The sequence below is a fragment of the Lepisma saccharinum genome, chromosome 29 (genome assembly GCF_977018435.1).
Source record: "Lepisma saccharinum chromosome 29, izLepSacc3.1, whole genome shotgun sequence".
NCBI lineage: Eukaryota > Metazoa > Arthropoda > Insecta > Zygentoma > Lepismatidae > Lepisma > Lepisma saccharinum.
In genome coordinates this window covers 35,514,506-35,538,206 of record NC_139257.1, presented here as the reverse complement: position 1 = coordinate 35,538,206, position 23,701 = coordinate 35,514,506, and the positions used below count along the sequence as shown (strand labels likewise).

Sequence of the window (23,701 nt, the reverse complement as noted above, 5' to 3'; positions counted from 1 at the left end):
CGCTATTTAAGGGATCGTACCTATCAGCAGATCCTGTACAGATAATACTTGCAAAGAAGCAAATGATTAGTGAACCGATCCATACCTATGTTATTGCTAAAAAGGCATTAGTCCAGCAATACTTCCCGAACGCCACTGAAGAACAAACTCTCTCTTACATCATCACGGGACTGCGAGCCAAATACATTGGCTGTTTAACCAACAAGCATTTTGCCAAAACAGAAGAATTAATTGCCCACCTACAGAATTTCGAACGCCAGCAGTCATTAATTAATTCACGTATGTTGGAGGAGAAATTGGAAATAGATCAGGCAATTGCACAGGCAAGCTTACCCCAGACATTCACCCCGTCACCACTTCACAGCTGTTCGCATGCACAGGTCTACTCCCCCCTCCCAAGTAATCCATTGAACCCGACTCAGCAGTTTGTACCATACAACCAGTGTCCATCTCCTTTTCTCCCACCATCGACTCATCAAGTCCAAAGTCTACAATCCAATCCCGCTCCCAATAACTCCCACGCAATGTATCAAGGAATGTATCATGTACCGAGTTCTGATAGTGCCCGCTGCGCGGCGACACCAGCCGTAGCCACAGTGGAACATGCTCAAAATGCCGCCTCTGGTGATGAGATAAATAAACTTTCGTCACAAATGTCGAACTTAGCTTTGCATTCAACCGAACAGATGAACGCAACTTCTCTTTTTAATCTTTGCTCAAATGTACTGGAATTTGTGAAAACGGCTAATCAAAATGCACATAACTGAGGTTTCAACAAGGGGAATAATAACTCCTCTTCCTACAGGAATAATAATAATAATAGAGCTAATCACAGAGGTAACTTTCGATCGAACTCACGAGGCCAATTCAGAGGTAATAGTAACAAGAGGTTTCAACGTCGAGATCAGGGTAATCGCGACGAAGCAAATACATCAGCCTGTAAGTTCTGTGGTCGTTATAATCACGACAGCGATAACTGCTTTTACAAGCCACAACGAGACAGTGGTTTAAACTAAAATCGTCTTCGACTTGCAGGAACGAAATCGAAGATAATACCAGATTAGACAAAGTTCCTATCATTGAACGAAATGGCCTATATTTTATCAATAGTGGCATACAAGGGAAACAGGTAGATTTACTTATTGACGTGGGTTCCCAAATCTCAATTTACCCCTCCCATCTTCTTCCTTCTGAAAGAAAAACATACAAGGTACAATCCACAATCCAAGGTGTGTCTGGATCGAAACTGAGTGTGTCTGAAATTGTAGTTCTTCCTATCATAATTGGAAAGCGTAAATATTCGCACCCATTTAGAATAGTAGATTCAACTAACGTCCCTCCCCTTTTAGGAAATGACTTTTTACGAACGCAGAGGTGCGAAATGTCGTTGAAAGACAACACAATAACTCTTTATCATTTAGGACGTACTCCAGATTATAGTATTTTGAGATCAAAGTACAAAACTCACCAGGTGTCGCATGACATATTTACTCAAATTGAGAATGCAAATGTGTATGAGGAAAAAGCTGCCCTTTCAAACACAGTTCAGTTAAGTCCACGATCCAAGACTTATATCAATTTGAACATTACCACTACGACACCTAATACCCATAAGCCTGTACTTTTTACACCATCTGCTTCCCTTATGAGCCAGCATCCAGTAGTCCTTCCCAATGCTGCAGTAAACCTGCAGTCACCTGTCATTCACATACACAACCCTACGGAAACCACAATCACTTTGGAAAGTGACACAATATTAGGCGAAATATCGACATGTGAAATTTTAACTGACGTTACTTCCATTTAAGAACATAAAAGTGAAGATGTCGTATTTTCATACTCTTGTAATGAAAATAGTACAGTGAAGCAACAAATCAGTGAAAGTCAAAAGAAATTTGACCCCTCCCTCCTCAGTTAACCCTGATATTCCCCGAGAAGAAAGAGAAAAAATCCTAAAGCTCGCATACACGTATGCAGATATTTTTCTCTGGCCAGGGGATAAATTGACTAAAACCAATGTTTTGGAATATGACATCAAACTGACAGATGACACCCCAGTGTATGCCAAGACCTACCCTATTCCTTTTCATTACAGAGAGCCCATGAAACAGGAAGTTCAGAAATTACTAGACCAAGGTGTTATAGAACGCTGTGAAGGGAGTCCCTATCGACACCCAGTCCTATTAGTCAAGAAACCCAATGGGACTTACCGTTTTATTTCCGATTTGAGAGCGCTTAATGACATAATAGCTCCGATTTCCTTACAATCCCCAGACATAAAAACCATCATGACAGAGATGGCTGGAAAGAAATATTATTCAATTTTAGACATGTCCAGTGCATTTTTTCAGGTTGCATTAACAGAGCGTTCTAAAGACATTACCGCCTTTTCTATTAACAATCTTGGCAGTTTTAGATATGCTAGGTTATGCCAGGGATTGAAAACATCCCCCCGTGTAATGAACCGAGTAAGCGAACTTGCCCTTAGCGGAATAGACAGTTGAGAACTTTCTGTTTACACTGATGATATTATTATTTACAGTTCAAATCTCCCACACATGATCAACATTCTGGACAGTGTTTTTCAAAAGTTAAGACAAGCATCCCTTAAATTATCACCCTCTAAGTGTAGGCTAGCTTTTACCGAAGTAAAAGTACTAGGTAACTTGGTATCTCAAAAGGGAGTCAAGATTTCAGAACACATTCTTAAAGCTATTTTGGAATATCCCACCCCTAACACCAAACGCAAGCTTCGTAGTTTTCTAGGACTTGCAATTTCATTCGACGATTTGTGCAAGGTTTTGCAGGACCAACAGAATGTTTATTCAAGCTTCTTAAAAAGAATGTTAAGTTTCAATGGACTGATGAACACCAGAAGAGCTTCGAAACACTGAAAGAAATGATCACGTCCGCCCCTATCCTCCGCCCTTATGACCCTAAATGCCCCTCATATGTATACATTGATGCGAGCGGAAATTGGCATTGGAGGAGCCTTGTTACAGCCTGATGAAGAAGGAAATTTACATCCATGTGCCTATTGTTAACGAGCCTTAACAGACACAGAGAAAAGAGCTGACACATTTTCACTTGAAATTGCAGGTGCATATTATGTATTGAAAACTTTCAAATTTTTTCTTATGAATCAACATTTTGTGGTTCTCACAGACAACAAAGCCTTATCCTATCTTCGTTCAACTAAACACCATAGTTCTATTTTAGGAAGAAGAGCCCTTTATTTTCAGAATTTTGATTTCGAAATAAGGCATGTCAGCGCTAGTAAAAATGAACTTGCGGATGCACTCTCCCGTGCAAGTTTACCGCTTGACAAGACTAATCATGACAAGAAAGATGATGATGATGATGATTTATTCTTTCATCAAGTATTTCATGCACAAGCAGCAGATTTTGAAATTAGTTCAGAACAACGTAAAGACCCCTATTTCAGAGACATTATTGACGTTTTAGAAAACAAAGACAAACCTAGTAATCTAAAGCTAGAGAAACTTTCGTATTCTTATGTACTCAAAAATGGAGTCTTATACAGGACTAATAAAATCAGAACTGGTTATAGGGATAGACTTTGTATTCCCCATGCATTAAGAAATCAAGTTTTCGATCTTATTCATGCACACAAAATGAACGGAAGTCACCAAGGTGCTCAGAAGACATATAATTTAATGCTTATGCGTTACTTTTTCCGTAATATGAAGAAATTTGTGTACGATAAGGTTAGACATTGCATCCCTTGTCAGATTTCAAAGAAACCACAAGGTTTCTAAACCGCATACGCTGCAAACCTTTCAACCAGCCCAAATTCCTTTCCAACGAATTCATATTGACGTATGTGGTCCTTTAGTCTCTTCAAAAATGCACAAATACAAATATTTCCTATCAGTAGTTGATAGTTGTACAAGATATGTAATTACAGCTCCTTTGGCTAATCACGATGCACAAAACATAGCAACAGCTTTAGTTGAGAAAGTCTTTTTAGTCCATGGCATCCCGGAAACGATCTATTTAGATCGTTCAACACCCAATTCAAGTTTACTCTTACGAGTTAGCTAATATCACAGGCGTACAACTAAAATATGTATACTTGTGCCCATTTCACGAATGGATTAGTTGAAAGTTCATTTAGTTACTTAAAGAAAGCTATGAGAGTTTTTGTGTTAGAAAAGAAGGCTTCGTGGTGTGACTATTTAGCTAGTGCGACGTTCAGCCACAACGTTACAATCCATTCTGGATCCCTCCAGAGCCCGTATTTTACTTTATTTGGCTACAACCCAAGGATCTTAGCTGACGCTGTCCTTCCTTCGAACCCCGACAATGTTTCCCAGACGAACGCACAGAGACTTGAACTCCTGAATTCCATACGTAAGACCGCACATGACAACTTACACAAGCGTCACGAACAGCGGAAAAAGTATGCAGACCGCACTTCTAGACAAATACAGTACTCACCAGGACAACATGTATGGATTCTAGATGCCACTCCAACTCCAGGCGTGTCAAAAGCCTTTGCGTCCTCTTATAAGTATAAAGGAACTATTCTTCGCAAAGTTAATGAGAATTCCTACGAAGTAACTTTCATCGACGGCAGGAGTAAACAAAGACTGACACTATTACCATTTCTAGACTCAAAGCCCGCTACGACTAGTGCCATGAAAACCCCACTAACATTCATTAACACTCCACTCTGTTATCACTCTCTTTAGCCTCCTCGGTCCGTACATTGCACATGCTAACATCCCATGATCCAGCATTTTCTCACGCTCATCGACTTCCCCCCCCCCCTCTTTCCACTTCCCGTGCTCGCACTGCATTTCTGCATTAGAACGAACTCCTTTTTATTTTTAACAAGACCAGGATTACAGAATGCTATCTCAATCGTCGGAACATTTATAATACATCTCTTGCCTAATAATTAATTTTTACTGATATTTTAATGTTATTTTATAATTTGCGATTAAACGCATAGTAATGGTCAGAACATATCACTTAGCTGATTTGACTAATAAGTACTTAGTGTGTTTATGATTCTAACTAGCAAATATTTTTTTTTCCCATTTGCTGGTACATATACGCTCAAATGAAGAAAAAAAGTACAAAGAAAGAAAGAACTAAGATAGAACAAAATGAATGATTTAAAGAACAAATGAACTTGAATGCTTGAACTTTTGGCTTTTTGGCCATAGCAATTTTTTTTTATTTACGCTTAGGTGTAACGCGAACTGCTTCTTTGAAAGCTGCAATGCACTAAATATGTTAACAAAGCATATAATAAATATAGGCAAATGTTCCCACTCTCTCCTTTAATTTTATAGTTCAAATATTGATAACATACAACATGGTATAGCTCATATCCCATGAAATTAAAAACCTACTCTCTTTTTCAATGAACTTTTACACAAACATATTACTTACTCTTTCTCACTTCTTTTTCAATTTTTTTTTTATTAGCAGCGAATCGAAGGCGCTTAAACCTTTGTCCACAATACACGTAAAATTCTTGCAATTGCTTTTATAAACGACATTTACACATATTACAGAAGGAAATGTCTCGTATTCACTTAGTTCGTTCTATTATCGCTGAATTCTCCTTTCTTTTCTCATTTCATTCCCGGCTAAGCCGACTATTCTAACTTCCCCCCCCCCTGTTGGCGAACTTTTCTTCAGGTAAACCTGTTAATCATAAACAGGCCCCCTTAAAAAACTCTACATCATATAAGCAACAACGCCCCTTCGCCATCCCTACGATTAGATATTACCTCACCTCCCCCCCAAAATAATTCACCAGTTTTATCTGAAAGTCCTTTTTCAATTGATTTTATAACCCGTCATCATTTATTGTAACTCTGCTCCACTACCTTTGCTTTTTCCTAATTTTTCCCTTTTACGCTTGTTTCATTCTCATCGCCACGGATGCTGCCGGACTCATGACAACCACCGGCTTGTACCACCGAGCGAGAGACCGAGGCTCATCGCAGAGACTGACAACGATTTTGTGGAATTCCAGCACCAAAGGACCCGTTCCCGTCTGGACCCCATGGCTGATTTTTCCATCTCCCAAGCTGCGACCCAAAACTGGAGCGCTTTCCTCAGGACGTTTCTTGCCCCGAAGCGCCATCGCAAACTTGACTTCCAGACTGAACTTCCATGACGTCACGGTGACCTACATCGCCAAGGCCCCTCCCACTGAGTGCATCCTGCTCTTGTTTCCTGACGTCATATGATGCATATGTTATTTTTCATCGGCTCAAAGTGTTCCGGTGCTCAGCTACTTCAACTACCGTAAGGCACACGCAATTAGTACACACGCATGTCCTTTACAGTGCCAAAGTTTGTGCCCATGAATGCTGCCCATACTGGATTAGAGATACGTCTCTTTCTTTTGTGTTTTTTTTTATCGTCAGCTGCACAGAACGTCCAGCCTATGGCGACATGCAGTCTACAGCGTTGCCATGGTAACATACCTCAAGGCTCCGCCCAGCATCGTGTGTTATGCCGAGTGTACTTTGAACTCAGCAAACAGTAAATACAACCGCGTGCGGTTTCCGGCGTTTCTTCACACTGTGCTGACATGTGTTTTTTTTTTTTATTATCGTGCTGTCATCATTCAATCAAAACTAGTTCAGTGTCACACTTATGTAATTATTTTTATCCATGCCTCAAGACTTAGTTATTGTGCTCGTACTTTTTGAGTTTATAAGAGGCTATGACCTACAATTTAATTTTTTTTCTCTACGTGTTTTTATATTTTTCTCAACGGTGTTTGGTGCTACGTTATTTTTGATGATATGACTATTCTGGTGATTTCAATTTTTTTTACGGTGATGTGATTCTTCTAGTGATTGGCTTGCTGTATTGGTTTTCTATGAGTTTGATATGTTAATAAATAATAATTTTTAAATATAACCTACTCCGGAGGAAGGTAGTCGACCATCACAGATTGGCTCGATTATCTCAACAAGGAGAATGTAGAGATATGGAGATTATTAAACCGAGAAAACATCGTCATGTTAATATTCACACTTGTTTATTTCCTGAACTTGTCCGACCAGCGAGTGATCCCAAGAATGCGCTAACTTGTAACTTCCGTTAAACAAGGAACTGGAAGGCAAACGCGTGGATCTAAACAAGATCCATCGTGTTCAAAAGGTTTAACAACCTTTCGACGCCTGAGATTATAAAAGCAAGCTCCTACCCGGAGCTCGCTCTCTATTAGAACTTGACACTCATCGACGCTACATGGATAATTAGTCTAATACTTTACAACACATTACACTGCTGAACTACGACGATGGAACACGGAGTTACCGCTGCCTAGCATGCTACAAGTCGCAAGGGATCGCTCGGTCTGGTGAGCTGAGGGTCGCTGGATAGAACCTTGGCAACTATCACGATTCGGTCTGCGAGAAGCATCAGGACAAGACATCACACACACCTACCAGGTATGAACAAGCGTGAATAACCTTTACACCAACTTTCCATATCTCTACCCTCCTAACGGAGCAGGTTCAGCCAACAGATATTATTAAGCTCTACCTAAATGTTTAAATGAAACTTCCCTGTGACCTCAGATCCCAGGTAAAACGGGATTACAACAATATATACGCCGAATTTGCGTAAATTTTGCATTTTGACATTCTTTTTTCGGGGGGGGGGGGGGACAGCATTTTTTAAAAAAGTATTTTTGAGGGGATTTCCCCCCTTTGCCCCTCCATATGTACGCCGAATGTGCATAAATTATATATTGTCTGAATCTGTGATTCATTCTGCATACAATGGTATATCTTTCATATCTCTAGGGCATTTAGTTTCTGAGCTATAGTCATTTCAATGTAACTCTGCATTTTGCTGAATTCCGAAGCTTGAGACAGTGGCGTACAAGCCTTTCGTTTTTTTCAGGGTTGCAACTCGCGTAATATTGGTCTTATGACAATGATGAAAATATTTTTCTGTTTCTTACATGCCAGCAATAATGTCTATGTGCATTTTGAACTTTTCATATCCTTTTTTTCAGGGGGGGGGGAGAAACCCCTTATTTTCTTTAAAAATGTATATTTTTCAAGGTATTCTCCCCTTTCCCCCTCCATATGCATGCCAAATGTGCATAAATTATATATCGTCTGAATCAGTGATTCATTCTGCGTACAACGGTATATCGTTCATATCTCCAGGGCAAATAGTCTCTGAGCTAAAGTCATTTCAAGGTACCGCTGCATTTTGAAGCTTGAATCAGTGGCGTGCCGACCATTCCTTTTGGGAGTACAACTCACGTTACATTGGTCATATGATAATAATGCAAATATTAATGTGTTCTATACATGTCAGCAATCATTTCCATGTGCATGTCTACACTGTCATGTATTTTTTCTTGGGGAGGGGAAGGGGGACCCCATTTTTTCCCCCCGAAATTTTGGAATTTTGAGAGTTAGCCCCCTCCCCACCGCCACATATACGCCGAATTTGCATAAATTTCATATAGTCTGAATCTCTGGTTCATTCTGCGTACAATGGTATAGCACTCATCTCTCTAGGGCAATTATCCTCCGATCCACACTCATTTAATTGAAACTCTGCATTTTGCTCAAAATTGGCTCGGGACCAAGGGGGTTACGTGTGAAAATGGCCTTGGGACTCAAAAGGTTAAGTCCAAATATTTTCCTAAGGATCTTATTTTCAAATACTCTCAATTTATGTTCCTCTTTCAATGTAAGGGACCAAGTTTCGCATCCATATAATAATACAGGCAAAATTACTGTTTTGTATACTTTAACTTTTAGTTTCTTAGATATTAAACGAGAAGACAGAAGTTTATAAAGAGACCACAATATTTTACCTTAGGAACATCCATGGCCTCATGTTGCTGTTTCTTGACATGTCTTTTTACAGTGCAGAGTTGTCAGCTCTACGCCTAACCCCCAAATATGAATGGAGGACTGCACCTGTCATTGGTCAGCGAATCATTTGGGTCAAGCTTGGTTTTAAAGGCAACTCTTTTTTTTTTAATTTTTCAACACGGATCATGGAATAAATAACAACAGTGTTGATAATTATCATCCACCAATAAGATTACATGGTTTTGACTTCCCTTTTTTAAAACATTTCACTTTCTGGCCCCTTTATTGACTACTTTTCATCCTACATTCTTCTCCCCGCCCCCTTTTTAAAAAAAACATCTTCCTTGGTCCCCTTATTGACAAGATATCAAATATTTTGTACAACTGTTTTTTCCCCGAACAGAACATTCAATAATTGTCTAGTTGCAGTTTAGAGCATAGGCGCCGACTCCATGGGACTTGGGGGGCTTGAGCCCCCCCCCAATGTTAATGATGTGGGGGTAGAGCCCGCCAAATAATTTTGCTTAAGAGGATCTAATGTATTATTTTGCTTCTCTTGTAAAGTTTACTCTGAATTGTGCCACATGAACTTAACTTTAAATACACATTTGAAATGTTCTAGACCATCAACTTTGAGGGCTGAGACTGCTAAACCATCAACTTTGGGGGGGCTATGACCAGAGACAGCAAAACACATGACATATTACTATATACTAAGTAACAGTTGGGCTGAAAAGTTCGTAGGCTGACTCATAGATGGCGTTACTAGAATTAAATCCATGTGATTTTTACTTAGTACTAACCTTCAACGTGTATAACTACTAACGTGTATAAATTTCACAGCTGCCGGATAATTAGTTCATGAGATATAGCATTGTGAGTGAAGCAGCTTTTGTTATTGTGAAAAAATGGATAACAAAGAATTTCGTGTGTTAATAAAGCATTGCTTTTTGGCGAAAAAAAATACTGTTGAAGCCAAGGCTTGGCTTGATAAACATTATTCGGACTCTGCACCAGGAAAATCAACCGTTGAGAAGTGGTTTGCTAAATTTAAACGAGGCGAAATGAGCATCGAAGACGAAGCACGCAGTGGACGCCCCAAAGAGGCTGTTACCGACGAAAACATCAAAAAAGTCCACAAAATAATTTTAAATGATCGTAAAGTGAAGTTGATCGAGATAGCTGAGACTTTAAAAATATCAAAGGAACGTGTTGGACATATTGTGCATGAATATTTGAACATGAAAAGCTGTGTGCAAAATGGGTGCCGCGCGTGCTCACAATCGATCAAAAGCAACAACGTTTTGATGATTCGGAGCAATGTTTAGCGATATTCAACCGTAATAAACACGAATTTTTCCATCGATATATTACAATGGATGAAACATGGCTCCATAACTACACTCCAGAGTCCAATCGACAGTCAGCCGAGTGGACTGCACGTGATGAACCGAATCCAAAGCGTGGAAAGATGCAACAGTCGACTGGCAAGGTTATGGCATCAGTATTCTGGGATGCGCATGATATTATATTCATCGATTACCTCAAAAAGGGCCAGACCATCAACAGCGATTATTACATAGCGTTGTTGGAGCGTTTAAAGGATGAAATCACGAAAAAACGGCCCCATTTGAAGAAGAAAAAAGTGCTGTTTCATCAAGACAATGCACCGTGTCACAAATCAATGAAAACGATGGCAAAATTATATGAATTAGACTACGAATTGCTTCCCCATCCACCATATTCTCCAGATCTGGCCCCCAGTGACATTTTCCTGTTTGCAGAAATTAAAAGAATGCTCGCTGGAAAGAAATTTAGCACTGATGAAGAGGTAATCGCCGAAACTGAGGCCTATTTTGAGGCTAAAGAGAAATCGTACTATAAAAATGGCATCGAAAAATTGTATGACCGCTATAATCGTTGTATCGCCCTCGAAGGCAACTATATTGAATAATAATATCGAATTTTGTCAAAAAAATATTTTTTACTATGTTAGCCTACAAACTTTTCAGCCCAACTGTTATATAATTATGAGTATTGTTACCATTTTTACTAAAGAGAGTTTCAAAAGAAGATGTGCATGAACTAGGAGAGTGGATGGGATGTTCGGGCTACAAATGGCTCTCACAAGACATTCAGAACGAGATCATTGATATATTAGGGAGATCTGTTTTGCGCTCCATGGTAGCAGATATTAAAAGTCGGGAATATTTTGCTATTATGGTTGACGAAACTTGTGACATATCCCTCCGTGAACAATTAACATTCAAACTGTAAATGAAAATTTTAATATTTTTGATGAATTCATTCTTTTACGATATTCCAAATGAGGCCAAAATTTTAAAAAGGGAGGGAGTGAGTCATTCATTAACTTATTTCAGTAATCAGACCACCCCCCCCCCCCAAATAATTTTGACAAGTCGGCGCCCCTGGTTTAGAGGAAAGAAAGAACAAGTGCCTTTTACCTTACCTTCCCTCCATGAGTGTTGGGAGTATGTTGCAGCGATCGTTCAAACAATACTCATAATTATATACACTGTAAGCGGAATGCCTCTTGGGTTGAAAGTGTACTTATCTGCTAGATTTAGACTTTTATTGTGAAGTTTTTTTAGAATAGTTTGAACTTAACTGTGGGACAGCGACGATAGTATTGAGTGTCAGTGAAATGGAGAAGCCAGGTACAAGTGGAAGCAAGCTATGGAATGCGGTAATCTGTTGCAAGGAAGATTTCATCGAAATGGATGGCTAGACTATTTGCTGTACTTTACCTTCATAAAATGGAAATGAAAAAGGACTATAGTTTATTTGTGTACTCCACTAAAAATATTATTTTATGTTCCACAACTTGGCATATGATCCTAAGAAAATGTATTGTATGTTGAGACACACTTTACTAATTTAGTTTGAATTTAAATAGATTTGAGATAATTTGCATATGTATTAGGGCTGAGTCGATACTGATGGCAATGTATCAGGATCAGCCGATACCCGTGGTATCACTTGGACTTCATTTACCAAAACTAATTTACTAATTTACTAATATTTTTCCGGCATTTTGGTCTTTTCTGGGGTCTGCAAAAAAAAAATCTTGCAACACTTTTACAGAGTATACAGAGGTTGTTCGCTTTATATCCAACCATTGTCGATTCGGTGCTGCCACCTGGCATATCATACTGGAACTATGGGTCTGCTGGCGGGAGCAGTGTTGTGTCTGACCTTGTAGGTGCGTGAGTGTTGGTAGTGAATGTTATCAAGTGATGCCGAAAATCAACCGGTATTGGGAGGGTTACGTAATGGTCCTTTTCGATGCTAAGTTTTCATACGTACGCATTGTGTAACACTCGGAGTGACTACTGCGAAAGCTATTGTGGCCCGTTACACACAACAGGCTCTCCTTACGAAACATTCACCCACGAAAACCATCAGGAGAAGGGCAGCAAGCAAAGTGTCACATACCGTGACATTGACGGCAAGGGGTGCAGCAACTTTGTTCGTCAGTGCAGGGAAAGTTTCCCTCGTGGCTTGATGGCTGTGACGGGATTTGGTTATGAGGGTAAGTTGATGATACTCAAGCTGGACAAAAACGTGAAAGTGAATGCCAGATACTTCCAAGACTCCATTCTGACACCTATCTATCGGAGAGACATCCCACAAATGTATGGAATGGACACGAACCAGGTGATGATCCATATGGACAAGGCTTCGAGTCATACCACCAGAACATCACTACGTTTTCATCAGGAAATGGCAGAGGAATTAGGAATTCGTGTCATTCCGTTTGAACACATTCCTGTGAAAAGCCCAGATGCCAGTCCAATGGATTTTTGCGCATTTGGACTGTTGAAACGATGTCTTCAACATCGCCACCCGTGCACCCTGGATGGTCTATGGAACGCTTGCAGGGAGGAGTGGGACAGAATTCCCATGCCTGTCCTGTGCCGGAGCTTGCTGCAATGGAAACTGCGATGCCGGGCGATAGTCCATAATGCTGGGTGTCCAATAGAACATGATCGGTGGTGGTGGTGCAGTATCTCTTAAGGTGAGTACCCGTCAAAAATGGTCGAATATAAAGTGAACAGCCTTTTGTATTTATCCTGGAAGTTAAACAAAATTAAAAGTTTCCTTTTAGTATGCATCAAGATTGTGTGAAAAACTGTATTTTGTGATAACACAACAAATATTTTAATATTCTGATGTAATTCTCGAACATTTTGAAGCAAAACTCGGATACATTACATGTAAATGGAGCGAAATACAGTGGAACTTCATTTTTACGTTTCCAGGGAAAGAACGCTGACAAATCTTAAAATGTGGAATAATGTTAAATTGAGGAAAATTTTATAACATTCTGCTATGTTGAGACAATCAAGATTAAATATATAATTAAGGGAAATTCCAGGAATGTAAAATTGGGGTACTCACTCAAGAATATTAATCAACATATTAACTGTTGTATCACGCCGCAGACGTGAATCGAACCTAGGACCCGGGCATCATAAATAAATAAGCTAATCATGTTATAAAAAGAGTCTCGCTGAAGCATTGAAAAAAAGCTTCTTAAAAGCTCATCGCGACAGCGATCTTCAGCAGAGTTGAACTCCGCTGACATTGCATTAGAAAATGAATGTTGAATTGGTGTTTTAAGTCCACTTTATGCACAGTAAGGCTAATCGGGACTGGACCTACAGTTTAAAGTGGGATCCGAACCACTTGTGCCTCCACCGGGTATTGAACCCGGGACCCCTTGATTACAAGGCGACGACGCTACCACTGCGCCATCTGGGAGGCCCACATTAGAAAATGAAATCAGGAATCGGCACTTTTCCTCAGAATTGCTGTTGCCAAAGGATGCAATTGAAGCAACCGTCGTAACGGCCGATACTTCGAATTTCAGTTAAATAGGTCGTGAGAGTTGTTGTTTAGTTGTCTTAGTTGTTTCCCGTTTTCCATCGAAGTCAGCGGTTGTGAAAGAACTCCATTTGAGTTGCTTTCAGTTAACACCAATTCAGTTATCGCGAGAGAGCTCCTTAGTTATTATTAATTAAGAAGGAGGAACGAACGATCGGAAAGTTGAAGAATATTATTTAGAACATCGGTATACGCGAGTCTAGAGTTTAGGAGCCTCGAGAAGTGCTCCTGCGTCAGTCTTTATTACAGGGTACGACCATATCGAAGTAAGGACTTCCAAGGACGAGAACTTCCAACGAGCTTCAGGTAACGAACATTCCATATGTCCTTTCTCACCCCGCCTGTTCAGTCAATGGTAGTGTTTCTAAATATATGTCCGTGTGTTTTTATTTCACGGGGCTAGTCCCCTTGCAGTTTGAGTGTCGACGTTGCTCTCCAGAGCTACCCCCTTTCTCTTACAACATTCCTCTCACTTAGCAAGCTTGTGGCTAACGGCTGTCATAGCCTATCAACGATCCCCAAATACTTAGACTTTATACGCTGTTACAATTTTGATGCATCAATATCAATGAGAAACATTAACACCTTAAGTGTGGAATTTGTTGAACAAGTCGCTACTGGAAAATGAAGTTTTTTCGTCAAATTCAGCATATGCCCTATGCATTGTGCTGCTGTAGTGTGCAAGACGTATATATATATATACGCTTTATGTTTGTTTCAACTATATTAGATTTACTGTGGCGTATATAGTCACAGAGACGTTTAGTGAGACAGTTCTACCTCTAGTAGAAAGAAAAAATAGTAGCAAGAGAGGAAAAAGATGAAAAAGAAGAAGATGAAAAGAAAGAAGAAGAAGGGGGAAATTAGCTTCATCTTCTTCTTTTTCCTCTCTTGCTACTATCTCTTGTTTCTACTACAGCTAGAACTATCTCACTAAAATGTCTGTGTGACTATATACGCCACAGTAAATCGAATATAGCTGAAACAAACAGAAAGTGTATATATATACCACCTTCTGCACTACAGCAGCACAATGTGGAGGGCGTATATCTATGCCATCCACACTTAAGGGGTTAAGAGTATTGGTTATCAGCTTAAGTGGTAACGGCTTAGCTCTAATATTTGTAGATTCAATCCCTTTCCTATTCTGGATCCATATTAGGATAGTATAAGTGAGAATAAACCAATAGCTAACCATGAAACCCACTGTGTAGTAACAAAGGGGCTGTCAGCCCAGGAATAAAGGCAAAGAGGGCAACAAACAAGCAAGAATAGAAAAAGTTGTAAAATAATAAACATACTTGTTCATCAAGTTTGTGAAATGCCACACAAAACAGACAAATCTCACAATAAAATATACTTTTTAAAAGTCTGCCCAAGCTTTTCAATCCATCCCGGAATCATCACCACGGCTGGTCAACAGACGGGAGAAGAAGAAGCGACATCGGAACTTCTGCTGCCGCTTCTCTTTCAGTCTCTCAATCTTGATGATGCCGGGATGAAGTCGAAATCTTGGACAGACTTTTTAAAGGTTCTCTTATTGCGCTGTTTATCTGTTTTGTGTGGTGTTCTAACTAAAATAATGTCGGCACATGATGTAAGAAGTTTCTTATTGTTAACGTTGTACATGATTTGTTTATGATGATGTGATATGCATGGTATAACTTGCATATCACATTACCTTCTTGAGAATGGCCTTAATGCCTGATCAATGCTGAACAAAATTAATAACAGTAATTGGTACTTTAGTATTATACGCTACCTGTTTTCTGGGGAAGCAAAAGAAACACTTATGGACGTAATAGCAACACTGTATTTGATTAGGTTAGGTAAGGTTACATACTTATCATAATGAATATCCATTACACAATTACACAAAGCAATAAATCACTTGACCAATGCAATGAGGTAGTTCGTATAATACTAAAGTACCCAGTAATTCAATTCTAATTAAAAAAATATGGAACTTTAGTAAGAGCAGTACACAATTACAAAAATCTTTCCAACAACAACCTCAATGTGTAAAGAGTTAAACTGAACTTTGACTTTGCACCAACAAGAAAATAAAAAACTATTGCTTTATAGAGAAAACGTTACACTTACGTGGTCTGTCAAACAAATGTGCCTGATTCTTCAACCCCTCTGCCGATCCAACACTGACAACCAGCTGGGAGCCATACCAGAATGATACAACTGGACCATACTGATCGTGGAGCTCAACGAGATAATTGTGAAGGCCACCGGCAAGATCAATGTCCGGCAAATTGCCTTCTCTGTAATAAAACAATGATAGCATTACAAATCAAGTAATTGGGTTGATCACCCTGCTTTACTAACAGGATGTAATCATGACATGCATTTTTGACATTCTAAAATGATGCCAGATGGAAGTAATTTTCATTATATTTGTGAAAATATTTACATGACTCATGCTCAAAATGACAACTATTTTTAATTAAGTTGTGTGAACCAAAGGCTACTTTAGCAATGGTTTGATTGATGGAATGAACTAGGTTATTTTACATTGCTTTGCTTTTCTGCCACTTCTGGTTACTTGCAATGATCAGTGATGATGAATCTGATGAAAGAACAGTCACAAAGAACACCCAATACTTGCATATTCATATAATTTCAGCAAAAAATGAGGTAACAGTTCGTTATATCGGAGACACATTTATTCATATTTATAGAAGAAACTACGTTCGTCAAGGTATTTTTTTCATCGTGGAATCTATTTGACCGGGAAATCATGTATTTTTCAAGCGAAATATCTCACCGATGCACAAGTGCAATTGCTTTCGTTACGTGAACTGGATGCTGCATACGTTTAATGACGTAACTACCTGTCAGTGTTTCCAACCCCACTTTTTTTAACTATGCTTGCCTAACCTAACCAAACCTTATCGGAAATGGTTCGTGTGGCTATCCGTCAGCTACCCGTGCATAATGTACAATTTGCACACGTGACGAACACAATAGTAGGTATTTTTCGGTGAAGGTTAGAAACACTGCATACCTACAACGCTAGTCAACCACTGCCTGCCATATTGTGTGTTACGGAAGCGAAAAAAGGAATAACAAAAACTACTCTCTATGTGAAAAATTGTGTTTGTTTTCGTGTAAAAAGCATAATGACACCTTGAACTATGTTCTGCAATACACAATTGGTAAGTACGAACCATGCAAAACACAAAATATCCGATTATAATGTGTCTCCGATATAACGAACTGTTACCAAAAATGAACACAAAATTATTCACAAAAATCATAATTTTTCATTAATGGATTTTTGTTTATAAAGGTGTAGTTAATAATAATTAACAAAATTACCACCAAACTGTACATTCTCACTGGCATGAGCATCTTGAATAACACACATTCAAAGATTGCACCTGATAGGCCCACATAGTGCATTTTGCCTCCTATTTACATTACATTTACAATTTCATGAACAAAAATAATATAGAAATGTTGGGAACAACCTAGGGTACAATGTAATTTATTTTCAATTTTTTACAAAAATTTTCAGAGGTGAAAAATCAAAAAAACAGAGGTGGTGGGCCTAACAGGCAACCCCTTGGGTAAGCTAGGGTAAATGCTCCTGAAATTATCTACTCACTTGGGATCACAGGGATCTGGTCCTGGAATAGTCGATGGTCTATTTCTGGAACCCTGAAAGAAGTACACAAAGCATTTACTATTTCTATTTTGGTTATTTTTAAGACTCTTTTCATCCACCCTAGGCCGACAATGAGGATTAATTATTAATTATGCAATAAATGAAACATTCAGGTCTTTCCTAGAATTGTGTTCAGGACCTTCCTGCTTTGTAACGCTACGCACTTTGGGGGCTGCCAAAGCTCAAAATGTTCTTAAATGACATGAAATACAAGAAACTGTACCACTAAATATAAATCAATCAAATGAATCCTCACAAAATATACTGATGAGTGATGATTATCTTCCAAATGTAGATAATAATAATAACCCATGGTGCAAGAGCCCTTGATGGCCAAGGCGTCACTACCGACTGCTGGCCTCACCTCCACATGCCTCAGCAGAGGTGGGAGATCAACCAACCAGTTATGGGGGTGATGTGTGGTCAGCACGACAAACTCACAGTCATTGCTGTAGGTTTCCATGACCAGTTACGCTACTCGTTCGGAGCCCCCCAATTTCCTCATGCTGGTGGGTGGTCACTGGTCCCATACACTGGCCAAAATCTCAAAAGAAAAGTTGTTACCCTCCCTCCCTCAGGAGACTTGAACCAGCATGTGTCCCGTAGCGTGAGCCCAAAGTCTGACGCCTTAGACTACAGGGCCACGTTTAGATAGCATGTATAAATAGCAAGGCAAACTTTCATCTTGCTTTTGCCACAGATTTGGTATTCAGTACTCTGGAATGATTTGATATACTCAGAATGGATAAAGATCAGTAATTTATCCAGTTAAAAGGTCTCAAAAAACCTAGACTTTCAAATTATTTTGCCAACATTCATACACATTTTCATGGATAAACTTACCGGATAGAAATAGAACACTGCAATCAGTAGCACCACAACAACTGTGACAGCAAATATTGCAAATGACAGCATGATGTTTAGAGCAAGTGGCAATTACAGGCTCCAAAACAAGTTTCTGTAAATAAATGAAAGAAAGTGATCTTTAATGCTTCAGACATAACATAGCTTTCAAATTGTGAGCAGGGAAAGAACATCAGATCGGCTTCTCACATATGACAAAACAAAACATAATTTTATAGTTTGACAACTAATACTGATGCAAACAACCTTAATTTTCTTATCATTCGTTTGGAACTTAATTTTATATATATTTTTACATTAAATAACATAACAATCTTCAGGTTTCTTAGTTAATCAACAAGAGGTAAACAATGAAATAAAGAGTATACACAAAGTGCAAGGTTCATCCCAAACCTGGGGCTATTAAGTTCTAGTGTTTACGCTGCTTGTATTATGAGTACGCGATTGATAGTGAGTAGTAGTTCAAACACAGTCTATAATCCTACGATCATATCTATAAATTAATGATAATCCCAACCTTTCAAAAAGGGGGAAATGTCTTATCTTCCCGTAGTTTACGCCCATTCAGAGAAAAATTGTTTACCCACAGAATATTTAGCCCACTGAGCTTAAACAGACGACTCTGCATGCATCAGTCCGCAGCATGGCAGCCTATGTCCGCAGCGCAGCCATATGTAAATTTCCAAAACAACGAGACCAAGAACAGTTGGATTTATTTAATTTGACATGTGATTATTTTTCATGGTTTTATGTGTGAGAAGTATATAATGGTGCTTTTGAAACTTTTATTCAACAATTTAAGATCATGAAGATGTGTGTTCTTTTTTGTTGTTTTCGTTTCAGATTTAGAGAGATGGGAGTTGGAAACACTGCTCCGCGCCGCGTCGCTCAGCCACGTCTGCTTCGGTGATGCGATATTTCATATGTGACTGCAGTCGGTGTGTTGCCGAAAATTTATATGAGGAGGAGATTATATTTGTAGCTATCTTAACCAACGAAATATTTGTTTAAAAAAACTATATTACCGCACATTAGATAAAATGGTAAGTTCTTTACAGGTTCATGTTGTTCTTTGTATGGCTGTAATGTAAATGTTTTTATAATTGGTGTATGTTACTTCTGGTGTTTTCCTTCGTATTAGGAATCTGAAATACAGATTTTCTGTTTATTTGCATATTCAATCCCTAATTTTCAGTTCCGCGGTATTCTTTAATTTGTGCATACGACTAAAGGAAACTGATGATTTAATGTAGAAAGTGGGTTTAGCTTTAGCCTCTTGTCATACTGACAAGTGCTGTGTGTGTGTATTGTACAGTCATATAAAGCGAGGAATATACAATACAAGCTATAAAAATCTTAAACATGGACAGTCATCAAATGTAAGTGCTTTGTAACTCGGTGTATTTCAATTTCCCTAGTATAAGGTGATATCATGGTATAAGCTCCCATTTCATTAAAGAGAATGAGAACAAGTGAATCATTTTATGTCTCAATAAAATTCCTCAGAGCCTGTGTGCAGTGCAGAAAAAAATAATTTGGCTGGTCATGCAACCAATAAGTCACAGCATCTGTAGTTAAAATGTCACTCCAAAAATGGGTCATTCTCTAAAAAGTGATCCTACTCCATGTAAATTATAAAATGCATGTGGCCAAGATAAAAAATGGTTAATTTGCGTGAGCATAAACTACGTATCCGAAGCAGAGAATTTAAATTAGCTTGTGCAACATGCTGTGAAGTAGTGTAGATGCCAAGTATTATAGACCAAAGTACATGTCATGGATCACCTCTTGTGTGCAAGTTCTTTGAGCCACTTGAAACATTGAAAATGTTGATGATGATGAACTGCATGTTTTTATGCCCAAATGCTAGAAAATACGGCCCAAGTTACTTTTGTTTTATTGCAATTTCATCATGCTACGAATGCAATTTTTACATGGTTCGATTTTGATTTATGTCTTAACACATACTGCGGAGTTTTAGCGATCACTTGATATTTTGTTCAATTTATGCTCTCGTGGTTAGGTAGGTTAGGTTTGGTTCCCTTGGCATTAAAATAAAGTCCCTAAATGCATTCTACTAAGGTTTCGATTTACTTCTACATTCATTCCCATGCTTCTACAATATTTACTGTCACTTGTCGACTGAGAATATCTTGTCCATGAGAAGTGCGTAAGGTAATTTTCAAGTTGTTTTTTTCAACATAAATAACTTTTTTCGAGTCCAAACAGCGCTCATTACTTTAAGGAAGGTTAAAATTTCGTGTGACAATGATTTCCAAAATTCTTTGATAATTAGTCTCTGTGCTAGGAGAAATCATACAACAATATGAACCGTTACCGAATATGGTTGTGTTATAAGTACTGTCATGTTCAAATGTAATTGTCCTGGCTGTGCAAGAACTTGGATCTGAAATGAATCTCAAAGTTACTGTTATAGTTATTATTATAATTATATAATTGTAATTACAAAATTGTAATTAATGATTTGTTGTTTTGTGCAGCCTCTGAGATTGGATATTAAGCGAAAGCTTACAGCTCGCTCTGATCGAGTGAAATGTGTGGATCTCCACCCCACAGAGCCCTGGATGCTGGCCTCCTTGTACAATGGAAATGTTCATGTGTGGAACCATGAAAGCCAACAGCTTGTCAAGTCATTTGAGGTGAGTGTGAGTAATATCTGCATACTTATGCACATGTAGCAATACATATTTCTTAAAGGCAAAACTGATTAAATTTATTCCATGCAAATCAACATTTCAACTATGTTATGCCCTTGAGAAGTACACTGCAATTTGATAATTTATCTTGTATGCAATTAGTTTTGATATTTTATTTTGGTCAAGGTATGTCAATAAAGTAATGAGACTGGCAACACTGCACCACATCTGACACTACTGCAGGTTTGCCTGTCAAGTGAAGGGTAGATCATCTTATTGATCGTTGGTACAAGTTGTAAGTCGCTAGCACGAATATGTTATTGTTAGTGTGGTTTTTCATGAAATGGTGGTCTTTGTGTGTTACGGAAATGTAATAGTGCAATTTCATTTTGTGTGAAGCTCGTGGAAAGTGCCATGCAAGAGATTGTAAAAATGAAACAGGCCTATGGGCAGCATGTTTTGTCGAGGTTACAAGTGTTTAAATAGCCCAAGGCATTTTCGTAGGATCGTTAATATGTTAAAGATGAACTTTGCGCTGGAAGACCTTTAACTTTGAAAAGAGCGCGAGCTCTTGTGTTGACCGAACATCAACTAGCCATAAGAATGATAGGTGACGAGTTGGATGTGAACTATATCACGGTCCATTAAATTTTAACCCAGGAATTTCCAGCACTTGGATGCTTCACCATGGCAATGCCCCAATGGATACGTGATCTCTGTGAATGAATTTTCGGCTAAGAAGCACATTCCTTGGGTCCTCAGTCCCTCTATTCCGTGGGTATGAGTCCCTGTGGCTTTTTCCTGTTACCAAATTGAGGATCTATGTCAAACGACGCCACTTTGCGATAGTGGACAGTGTTGATAAAGTTGTAACGGATCAACTGAAGGTGATTCTGTTATCGACTTGCAGCGCCGCCATGAAGAGTGGGAGCAACGTCTCTGGCTGTGTGTGTCCTTCCAAGGGAACTATTTTGAAGGAGATAAAGTTGATTTGTAGATTGAATCTATACACGGAGGTATGTTGAAATAGTCTCATTACTTTATTGACAGATCTTATACAGCGTTATTAAAAAAGAATGGTTCAAAAGTAAGGTTAATTTATTTTTATGTGAAAAGAGATACAAAAGCAATTCTGTTGGGAAAGAAGAAAGGAAGGTTGTAAATTTATAGCCTGTGGTTGTAGTTGATGTAAAATGCGCTAGAGGCGCTACTTGTTGTTGATAGCTAAAATGGCAACAACGAAGGTAGAGCAAGCATATTGCATAATGGAATTTGCACGAACAGGGGCAGTTGTTACAGCTCAGACACTTCTTTTTATGGAGGTTTGTGAAAGACACCGTGTAAGTTCCTCCATTGCCACAGGACCTGGATAATTTAAAGCAGTGCATCTCTCATGCAGCAGTGAAGCTGATAACCGAGGATATGTTGGAATGCATCTGGCAAGAAATGGATTATCGTTTTGACATCTGCCGTGTTACCCAGGGTGTTCTTATCCAACATTTGTAATTGCCCAGGTAAATTTGCAACCTTCCTTTCTTTCCCACCAGAATTGCTTTTGTATCTCTTTTCACTTAAAAATAAATTAACTTTACTTTTGTACCATTCTTTTTGAATAACCCTGTATTATGGATTTGGCCCAACATCTTGGATACAGACCTGCTGCCATCTGTTTTATGTGCATGGGATGCTATGCTGCTAAATGCTTTCGTTGTTAGGTTAGGTGGGTCAGGTTTATGACTCTTAGCATTAAAATGACATTCGCCGACCTCCATGGCAGAGTGGTTAGCATAGCAACAACTCCAGGGGTCCTGGGTTCGAATCCCAGCCTGGGCATGAAATTTGTGAGTGTCCCTTCATCAATTTAATCACTCATCCTCATATTTGGGATTAGCCAAAAGTGGCAGAAAAGCGAAGTGAAATTAATTAAAATGGCATTCCTAAATGCTTCCAACACCTGATCAGTTACAGCTGTGGCTCTAGAAGTTACAGTTGGGAGGGGTGCCTCACCTCACCAAGTATCATATCTCTCCTACACTTACACTGTTTTATCTAAACAATATCTTGTAATCTAAACATGAATCAGCTAACCTCCATGTTTTAGAGATTAGAGTATTGTTTTGCAAAAGGTATGCGTCCAGTACTGGAATAGATTTTCATTGTTGTTAAAATAGTTCCTCCCATTGCGATGGTAAACTGAAGGATGAGATATGTGGAGTAAAGTGAATACGTAACGATCTATAAAATAATTAGAAACATCAATACAATGAACCTCCAAATCACAGTTATTCAGCCATCACTTCCAGACAGGAACTTGCCAGTCAGGAATTCAGTGTCAGACATTTCTTAAGCTCTTCCTGGTCATCAGCAACGTAAATATGTAAAGAAGCGAAAACCAGGAAGAGGTCTAACTGCATTTGTTTAGTAAAATCAATCTGAATAAATATCTGGCCACAGAGAAGTCAGTGGTCAGTTCTAAGTCAGTCATTCAGAGGGTGCAGAAGCATGAGCTAAAAGTCTAGGAGAAAGGGAGTAAAGTCTTGGCTACCAGACTTGCACCACAAACGGACACCTCGTTTCAACCAGTCCGAGGTTCGACACCTCGAGGGAGCACTTCCAGACATTAAGACACAGTTATTTCCATTCACCATGCTGTAGGGGTTTAAACTCAAATGTTGTGTTTTGCCATTTAAGTGTATATTTGTTACCTCTCACGCTTTACCATCAAGCTCTAAAGCAGCAAGTTCATCCAT

At 38.9% G+C, this 23,701-nt stretch overlaps 2 protein-coding genes across 3 annotated transcripts in view; one reads left to right on the top strand and one right to left on the bottom strand.

Moving 5' to 3' along the window:
- LOC145981514 (cytochrome P450 20A1-like) overlaps nt 1–18,948 on the bottom strand; it is a 41,954-nt gene extending 23,006 nt beyond the window's left edge. The window contains exons 1-4 of the mRNA XM_083114810.1: nt 18,812–18,948; nt 18,274–18,388; nt 17,371–17,423; nt 15,855–16,024 (exon numbers count right to left, since the gene is read on the bottom strand). Of these exons, the coding sequence (XP_082970936.1) occupies nt 15,855–16,024; nt 17,371–17,423; nt 18,274–18,345 (295 nt within the window). The 5' untranslated portion in view covers nt 18,346–18,388; nt 18,812–18,948. The remainder of the gene's footprint in view (nt 1–15,854; nt 16,025–17,370; nt 17,424–18,273; nt 18,389–18,811) is intronic.
- A 233-nt stretch (nt 18,949–19,181) lies between these two features.
- beta'COP (coatomer subunit beta') overlaps nt 19,182–23,701 on the top strand; it is a 79,240-nt gene continuing 74,720 nt past the window's right edge. Inside the window, exons 1-2 of one of the 2 annotated variants that reach the window (XM_083114807.1) lie at nt 19,182–19,337; nt 20,796–20,954. In XM_083114807.1, coding sequence (XP_082970933.1) covers nt 19,335–19,337; nt 20,796–20,954 — 162 coding nt within the window. In that variant the 5' untranslated portion in view covers nt 19,182–19,334. Of the gene's footprint in view, nt 19,338–20,795; nt 20,961–23,701 lie in introns of both variants that reach the window. The other variant, XM_083114806.1, reaches the window with a different exon arrangement.